The sequence below is a fragment of the Pygocentrus nattereri genome, chromosome 18 (genome assembly GCF_015220715.1).
Source record: "Pygocentrus nattereri isolate fPygNat1 chromosome 18, fPygNat1.pri, whole genome shotgun sequence".
NCBI lineage: Eukaryota > Metazoa > Chordata > Actinopteri > Characiformes > Serrasalmidae > Pygocentrus > Pygocentrus nattereri.
In genome coordinates, this window is record NC_051228.1 from 2,258,055 (window position 1) to 2,268,054 (window position 10,000).

At 42.0% G+C, this 10,000-nt stretch overlaps 1 protein-coding gene across 1 annotated transcript in view; it reads left to right on the top strand.

Moving 5' to 3' along the window:
- The first annotated feature begins 2,641 nt into the window (after positions 1-2,641).
- Positions 2,642-10,000, top strand: part of pcolcea (procollagen C-endopeptidase enhancer a) — a 23,380-nt gene continuing 16,021 nt past the window's right edge. Inside the window, exon 1 of the mRNA XM_017721983.2 lies at positions 2,642-2,795. Within this exon, the coding sequence (XP_017577472.1) occupies positions 2,707-2,795 (89 nt within the window). The 5' untranslated portion in view covers positions 2,642-2,706. The remainder of the gene's footprint in view (positions 2,796-10,000) is intronic.

Consider the following 10,000-nt stretch of genomic DNA (forward strand, 5'->3'; position numbering starts at 1 on the left):
TGGTGAAATGGTTCTTCAGAATGATGGACAGTGTGCTGCAGATGGTTCTATATAGAAACGTTCTATATAGCACCAAAAAAAAGGTTCTCCTGACAAGCTTGACATTGTGACTATAGAAAACCCCTTTTTTATGCCACATACAGCACCATCTCCAACAGCCTGTAGAACCATTTCACCATGCAAAGAACCTTTTAATCACACAGCAGGTTCTTTGAGTGTTCATGGTTCTGTATAGAACCATCATTTTTAAGCGTGTGGCAGAACGGAGGGCAAACCTGGCAAAACAACATTATTAATTAATTATGGCTGTTATTAATGTTGTTCTTAATTTCTTTGTTATTATTAAAGCAGCTTTCCCCCCTCAGTACCTCTCTCTCCACACCGGCCCCCCAGACGCCCCCCTCTGTTGCCCCCCAGTTGGAATCTGCTTCTCTTTTTGAGGAGTTGTTTCTCTGGTCTACACCCTTTGGGCTGCTGCCAGCTGTGAGGGGTCATTGTAATCCTTCTGTTGCCTCTCCACGCCTCCTCCACTGCCTCCCCCATCCACCCCCCCAGCAACGCTCCCACGTCACCACATTCCTGCGTCCTGCTGACTCTTATCGCCGCTCCAGCCAGACGCCAGCAGGACAAACGCCAAGACACGCAGAGCTTCTCCCCCTGTGACTCAGTCGCACCAGCACCAGATAAAGGAACAGCCCACAGTGATGAACATCACTAACATCATTGTGTTCCTGTACAGCTCACTCCCCCGTGTGTCTGTGGCGGTGAAGCTCTGCAGGTCTTAAAGTCCGTCTGCAACGGAAAAACATACGGAGCCAATTCCTCAACATCCGGACGGGGCAGATCAACACGGCCCCTGTAGAACAACACGCTTAGTAATGATATTCACTTCAACAAACTTCAGAAACATCGGGTGGTCTATCTCTCTGTCTGTCTATCTCTCTGTCTGTCTATCTCTCTGTCTGTCTCTCTGTCTGTCTATCTGTCTGTCTATCTATGTCTGTCTGTCTGTCTGTCTATCTATTTTTCTGCCTATCTATCTGTGTGTGTGTGTGTGTATCTGTCTGTCTATCTGTCTATCTGTCTGTCTGTCTATCTGTCTGTCTATCTATCTGTCTGTCTATCTATCTGTCTGTCTATCTGTCTCTATCTTTTTTTGCCCTCTGTACTTTTTGTTCCTGGAGGAACGTAATTTCTCTCCACTGTGTACATAGATGGAATGACAATAAAAGCCTCTTGACTTGACCTGACTTGACTTGACTTGTCCAGCCTCTGTAAGTTTAACACCCCCAAGGTAAACAATCAGAGCTCCATATAACTCCCACCATCCACCCACCCCAGTGTGTGCCTGTTAACCTGCCTGTGGGCTACGCAGTCCCAGTCGCACTCACGCCACTTTCGGCTGAGAGGTTGAAAAACTCTTTCTCAGAAATCAGAGGCGGCGCCCAGCTCTCCCTCACAACCGGGACAGCCTTTAAAACTTCAAACAGTTGCGAATGCATTTCCACATGTATCGCACTGCATTCGCCGCTCCATCAGCCTGGCTCGGCCTGCGCTGCGCAGTGTGTGTAATTGAGATCAGGCGTTGTGTTAGTGCTGGAATGAGGGACAGCCAGCCTGTCCACTAAAGCCAGGCTGTTAACCATGTCCCGTGAAGCTCGAAGGCCCGAGGCACCTCCTGACTCGACAGTAACTCAGACCCTCGACATGTTCAGTGTCTGCAGTTCGATTCTTTAGCTTTAGCGCTGTTTTAGCTCTGCTAATGTACTTCAGTCCATGTTCAGCATCAGATCCCACCTAATCAAGCCTATTAGAGATTACTTGAAGGGCAATTCCACCCATTTTTCTTAATTTCTACATAACTGAGTGTCTGAGCTGTAAACAGAGAGATTCAGAGGGTTTGGTGTGAAACGGTTCAGACGTCTTTACAGTGGTGCTGATGGGAACCAGGCGTCGCCATGACTACAACACAGATATAGACACTTTATTTACCATCCAGAACCACCAGAGAACCTACACGAGTCTTCTGAGCTTATATGGAATGTTGATGATGGAAAATAGTGGAAAATCTGGAATAATAAACCCTAAAATAGATTAAAAATGATGTTTGTCAGTCACCAGGCAGTGAATTCATAACCGTTTCATGTAAGGAACTTTCTGTGAGGAGCTTTTAGAGGTGGACGTCTGGTTCCTATCACCACCACTGTGAACAGCTCTGACTCGGTAAGTGTCTCCAGACCAGAGCGTTTCACACCAAACCACTCTGAACTGCTCTGATTACAGCTTAATGATTTAATTATGCAGAAGTTTTGGAAAATCAGTGGAGCTGCCCTTTAATGCTGGCCGTCTTTCTTCCACAGCTTTCTGAACGTGGACTAGAAAACAGGCCACACACATGATCCACACTCTTCCCGGCTTTGCCTGTTTATGTTATGCTTGTTTTTCTTCTTTTTTCTATTCCCGCGTCTCATGAATGTGCAGTGCCTTCTTTGGTCCAACGTCAATAAGACTGATACCAATACCAGCATCTGGTTCTGATTAAAAACAAAAAAACAAGCCCCCTCCCCCCCCTCGCTTAGGTCCCCCCTGTCGACACACATTCCCTCCTCTCCTTTCCTTCTCCAGCATCCCTCCCTCTGTCCCTCCTCCCCCACAGCCACTCACTCTCTCTCTTCTCCTCTGTCTTGTGGCTGCTGAGTGGAGAAAATGGAGAAGTTCAGCTGGACGTTCTGCTTGGGGCTCCTTCTGCTTCTGACTTTCGACTGGACTCTCGGCCAGACCACCAACTACACCAGGTGGGGTAGGGGCGCGCATGCATGCGTGTTTGATTTCATATATTTTCAGGACTTTGTTGCAAAACCAGAGAACGACCCTCTAAGACCCTCAGAGACCTTCATTTGTTTCATTTCCAGTTAAGCAGCCACAAGTTATTCATTTCTCGGTGGATAGTTCTGAAACGATTAGATGTCTAAACTGCAGGGACAGTGGGGCTCCTAACAACCACCTGGAAGAGCTGGTCGACCCCAGAACTGCCCCCATCAGATAAACAGCACTGAAAGCTTTGATCTCTGAGAGAGAGGAGAAGATCAAGCTGCTTCAGATCTGAAAACATCCACAGGTGTTTCTGTCCATCCTTCCACTGTGAGAAGACCACTCAGCGCTGTGGGTCTGAAAGGACGTGTAGCTGATCAAGAAGAACCTCGCTGAGAAAAGGAGATGGACACGTCAAACAAAGAAGCTGGACGATGGACTGACCGCCCCAGAGTCCAGAGCTCAGCACCACTGAATGGGTTTGACTCAGAAAACCATCAACCAGCTTCTCAGACTGAGCTTTGGAGGCGTGTCTGCAGGTTCTTTGAGGAGCTGAAAGTGAGGATCCTGAGAAGAACGAAAGCTGGAATGAAGGGAAAGAGTGACTCACTGACACTCGGCTGAGATTCCCGATGCTGGAAGTGCAGAGCTTGTCCTTAACGGCTGTTTTGACTGGAAATGAAATAAACGACAGGATCTCTGACTCTTGCAGATCATGCCTGCTGTGTAACGTATGTGGGACACATCCAGGCATTATAGAAAAACATATCCAGTCCAATTTCCTATGTTGCGTCCAGAATGATGATCAAAGCTGTAGAAGAAACCATAAGATTCTTATAATAACTTATCAAGAAATTACTATGAATAAATATTTACATTAAATCATTGCTCATTTACTAACTTTCGCTTTTGTCAGAAATAAAATATATTTCATACGTGCATAAAATACACGTCTTACAGTATTTTAACCTACATTGTATAAGTAAAAATGGAATAAAAACATCTTAATAAGATCCTTTATAATAATAATAATGCAGTCATCTCGCATTTATGTCAATGATTAATTGATTATTCCTATACATGCCATTTATAATAGTACATGAAGACTGTCGGTACAAACATATACGCGCCTATGAGAGATCCTGCTGGTGTGGGTTTCCTCCCTTTCAGCGATGCATGCTAAAGGCTCCTTTATGCTCCCTTCACGTACGTCTGCTTCAAACGACGTAACCGTCACTGCCCACATACTTCCATGCGTCCTTTCTGTTAGCAGGGATGTTAAGCAGTGCATCCACTAGAGGGCAGTACTAACAGCGTCCCAGCTAAAAAAAGACGAAAGAGGCAGTGTTGTAGACGAGACGGGGGAGTCTGTGAGGTCATTAAATACTTTGCAACATGTGGACGGAGAACTCTTTTCACATTATATGGCCAATGAGAGAAACTGGAGAGAAACATCGTGTTTCGCATGAAATATTGGCTACACTGCCCCCCCATGGCTTCCGGTGGAACTGCGCCGCTTCGTCCGTGTCTGTAAGCTTTCAGAGAACATGAACAAACGCGGACGAAATGACCGCAGAGTGCGGACAGAAGCTCCATCCTTATCCGCATTTAACGTGGAGCATAAAGGAGCCTTTAATGAGATTTGAGTAATAGCTCCCCCTAGTGGGGAATCAGGTAAACACGGCCCTGTTTGTCGCTGAAATTGCAAACTAATAGCTAAGCTCACAGTGTTCATTCGTTTTAATAGCTTAAATAGCCAGTTTTTGTCTGCGGTGCACAGATGCTTATTCATCTACTGTATGTCACTGCACTTCGTTACGGTTCTGGAGACTGTAAATGTGATTTACTGGTTTTTTTTTTGTTTTATTGGGGGGCGTTTGGCTGAGTCAGTCTCCTCCGCTCCCTCAGTGAGTCTATGTCTCGTCACTGAAGGGAACAGAGGGACTTTTTCTCTTTCTTCTTGGAGCCTCGGCTCAAATTGAGTAATCACGCTGGCAGGCGGACTGCTGGGCAAGAGCTGTGGAAAACTTCTTTGAGTGTGTTTAGAGAGCCGGAGTTCACCTACTGTCCTTCACAGTATACACTATTTTATGAGCTTTGGAGGGAAAACTTATTTCAAAGCTTATTAAAGCTATATTAAATATATTAAAATATATTAAAGCTTATTTCAACCTAGTTCTCCATCTGCCACATCCACATTTCACCAGATACAGTCAGTTCAGTACGATATTGTTTACAAAGACAAGGACAGAAAACGCTTTGCCTCTAAACTCAGATATAATGGAAGTCAATGGGCAGTCGCTGAATCCTGTGAATAAGTGTTTGAAATTGTATGTGTTGAACATACAGCAACAGTATACGCTTAAAAAGATGGTTCTTCAAGGGTTCTTCAGTAAAGAAAATGGTTCTGGGTAGATTCTAGGAGAGCACTCAAAGAACCCTTTGCATGATTAAAGGGTTCTTTGTTTAATGAAAAGGTTCTTCAGATTGGTGGAAAGTGTGTATGAATGTGCTATAAATGGTTCTATATAGAACCTTTTTTTTAGATTCTTCTACTGTCACCATCACAGTAGAGAACCATTTTGGGTTCCTCCAGGGTACTTTAGTAAAGAAAACTGTTCTGCATAGAGCCATGAACACTCAAAGAACCCATGATTAAAGGGCTCTTTGCGTGATGAAAAGGTTCTTCAGACTGATGGAAAATGTTCGTGGATGTGCTATAGATTGTTGTACAGCGAACTTTTTTGAAAAGGGTTCTATAAAGCACCAAAAAGGGTTCTTCTACTGTTACAAGCTTGAAATCATCACAACAGAACAACCGTTCTGGGTTCTTCACGGGTATTTCAGTAAAGAAAATGGCTCTATACAGAAATGTTTTGAAAAGGGTTCTATAAGGCATCAAAAAAGGTTCTTCTATTATGACAAACTTGAGATTGTAACAATAGAAGAACTTTTGTTGCTATATATATTTGTTGCTAGTAAAAGGCCGGACCCCCGTTTCACCTTCAGAACTGTCTTAATTCTTCGTGTCACACTTTCAACAAGGTGTTGGAAACGTTCCTCAGAGATTCTGGTTGGTTATTTGAGTTCCTGTTGCCTTTCTATCATCTGGAACCAGTCTGCCCGTTCTCCTCTGACCTCTCACATCAACAAGGCATTTTCGTCCACACAACTGACCGCTCACTGGATGTTTCCTCTTTTTCGGACCGTTCTCTGTAAACCCTAGAGATGGTTGTGTGTGAAAATCCCAGCAGATCAGCAGTTTCTGAAATACTCAGACCAGCCCGTCTGGCACCAACAACCACGCCACGTTCAAAGTCCCTTAAATCCCCTTTCTTCCCCGTTCTGATGCTCGGTCTGCACTTCAGCAAGTCGTCTTGACCACCTCTACATGCCTCAATGCAGTGAGCTGCAGCCGTGTGATTGGCTGATTAGCTATTTGTGATAACAAACATTTGAACAAAATTGACGTGTGAAAGTGGCCACTCAGCGTCTTTTTCCAGCCAGCTGCAGGATCAGTCTAGATAAGAGTCCAATGGAATTTCAGCTTCCAGTTCAGCTTCCACTTTGTTTGTCTCGCTGCAGTTGATCCAGTCGATTAGCCAGTGGCTGTATTTCACTCTGTATGCTCAGGTATGCTGGCAGTAACTGACCTGCTAAAATGAGGGAAGCAGAGTTTAAATGCTTTAGCAGTGCTGTGGACAGAGAGACAGGAAAAAATGAACCTCTCCATGATTTAACTGGAGAACCTAACGAGAAACTGTAGAACAGACTGAGTTTATATCACAATACCTACATTTAGAGTCGGTTATTCATTCAGTCTAATGAGAAACTGTAGAACAGACTCGGTTTATATCACAATACCTACATTTAGAGTCGGTTATTCATTCAGTCTAATGAGAAACTGTAGAACGGACTCGGTTTATATCACAATACCTACATTTAGAGTCGGTTATTCATTCAGTCTAATGAGAAACTGTAGAACGGACTCGGTTTATATCACAATACCTACATTTAGAGTCGGTTATTCATTCAGTCTAATGAGAAACTGTAGAACGGACTCGGTTTATATCACAATACCTACATTTAGAGCCGGTTATTCATTCAGTCTAATGAGAAACTGTAGAACAGACTCGGTTTATATCACAATACCTACATTTAGAGCCGGTTATTCATTCAGTCTAATGAGAAACTGTAGAACGGACTCGGTTTATATCACAATACCTACATTTAGAGTCGGTTATTCATTCAGCCTAACGAGAAACTGTAGAACAGACTCGGTTTATATCACAATACCTACATTTAGAGCCGGTTATTCATTCAGCCTAATGAGAAACTGTAGAACGGACTCGGTTTATATCACAATACCTACATTTAGAGCCGGTTATTCATTCAGCCTAATGAGAAACTGTAGAACAGACTCGGTTTATATCACAATACCTACATTTAGAGTCGGTTATTCATTCAGTCTAATGAGAATCTGTAGAACGGACTCGGTTTATATCACAATACCTACATTTAGAGCCGGTTATTCATTCAGCCTAATGAGAAACTGTAGAACAGACTCGGTTTATATCACAATACCTACATTTAGAGTCGGTTATTCATTCAGTCTAATGAGAAACTGTAGAACGGACTCGGTTTATATCACAATACCTACATTTAGAGTCGGTTATTCATTCAGTCTAATGAGAAACTGTAGAACGGACTCAGTTTATATCACAATACCTACATTTAGAGTCGGTTATTCATTCAGTCTAATGAGAAACTGTAGAACGGACTCAGTTTATATCACAATACCTACATTTAGAGTCGGTTATTCATTCAGTCTAACGAGAAACTGTAGAACGGACTCGGTTTATATCACAATACCTACATTTAGAGTCGGTTATTCATTCAGCCTAACGAGAAACTGTAGAACGGACTCGGTTTATATCACAATACCTACATTTAGAGCCGGTTATTCATTCAGTCTAACGAGAAACTGTAGAACGGACTCGGTTTATATCACAATACCTACATTTAGAGCCGGTTATTCATTCAGTCTAACGAGAAACTGTAGAACGGACTCGGTTTATATCACAATACCTACATTTAGAGCCGGTTATTCATTCAGCCTAACGAGAAACTGTAGAACGGACTCGGTTTATATCACAATACCTACATTTAGAGCCGGTTATTCATTCAGCCTAATGAGAAACTGTAGAACGGACTCGGTTTATATCACAATACCTACATTTAGAGTCGGTTATTCATTCAGTCTAATGAGAAACTGTAGAACGGACTCGGTTTATATCACAATACCTACATTTAGAGTCGGTTATTCATTCAGTCTAATGAGAAACTGTAGAACGGACTCGGTTTATATCACAATACCTACATTTAGAGCCGGTTATTCATTCAGTCTAATGAGAAACTGTAGAACGGACTCGGTTTATATCACAATACCTACATTTAGAGTCGGTTATTCATTCAGTCTAATGAGAAACTGTAGAACGGACTCGGTTTATATCACAATACCTACATTTAGAGTCGGTTATTCATTCAGCCTAATGAGAAACTGTAGAACGGACTCGGTTTATATCACAATACCTACATTTAGAGTCGGTTATTCATTCAGTCTAATGAGAAACTGTAGAACGGACTCGGTTTATATCACAATACCTACATTTAGAGTCGGTTATTCATTCAGTCTAATGAGAAACTGTAGAACGGACTCGGTTTATATCACAATACCTACATTTAGAGTCGGTTATTCATTCAGCCTAATGAGAAACTGTAGAACGGACTCGGTTTATATCACAATACCTACATTTAGAGTCGGTTATTCATTCAGCCTAATGAGAAACTGTAGAACGGACTCGGTTTATATCACAATACCTACATTTAGAGTCGGTTATTCATTCAGTCTAATGAGAAACTGTAGAACGGACTCGGTTTATATCACAATACCTACATTTAGAGCCGGTTATTCATTCAGTCTAATGAGAAACTGTAGAACGGACTCGGTTTATATCACAATACCTACATTTAGAGTCGGTTATTCATTCAGCCTAATGAGAAACTGTAGAACGGACTCGGTTTATATCACAATACCTACATTTAGAGCCGGTTATTCATTCAGCCTAATGAGAAACTGTAGAACGGACTCGGTTTATATCACAATACCTACATTTAGAGCCGGTTATTCATTCAGCCTAATGAGAAACTGTAGAACGGACTCGGTTTATATCACAATACCTACATTTAGAGTCGGTTATTCATTCAGTCTAATGAGAAACTGTAGAACGGACTCGGTTTATATCACAATACCTACATTTAGAGTCGGTTATTCATTCAGTCTAATGAGAAACTGTAGAACGGACTCGGTTTATATCACAATACCTACATTTAGAGTCGGTTATTCATTCAGCCTAATGAGAAACTGTAGAACGGACTCGGTTTATATCACAATACCTACATTTAGAGTCGGTTATTCATTCAGTCTAATGAGAAACTGTAGAACGGACTCGGTTTATATCACAATACCTACATTTAGAGTCGGTTATTCATTCAGTCTAATGAGAAACTGTAGAACGGACTCGGTTTATATCACAATACCTACATTTAGAGCCGGTTATTCATTCAGTCTAATGAGAAACTGTAGAACGGACTCGGTTTATATCACAATACCTACATTTAGAGTCGGTTATTCATTCAGTCTAATGAGAAACTGTAGAACGGACTCGGTTTATATCACAATACCTACATTTAGAGCCGGTTATTCATTCAGCCTAATGAGAAACTGTAGAACGGACTCGGTTTATATCACAATACCTACATTTAGAGCCGGTTATTCATTCAGTCTAATGAGAAACTGTAGAACGGACTCGGTTTATATCACAATACCTACATTTAGAGCCGATTATTCATTCAGCCTAATGAGAAACTGTAGAACGGACTCTTTTTATATCACAATACCTACATTTAGAGTCGGTTATTCATTCAGTCTAATGAGAAACTGTAGAACGGACTCGGTTTATATCACAATACCTACATTTAGAGTCGGTTATTCATTCAGTCTAATGAGAAACTGTAGAACGGACTCGGTTTATATCACAATACCTACATTTAGAGTCGGTTATTCATTCAGTCTAATGAGAAACTGTAGAACGGACTCGGTTTATATCACAATACCTACATTTAGAGT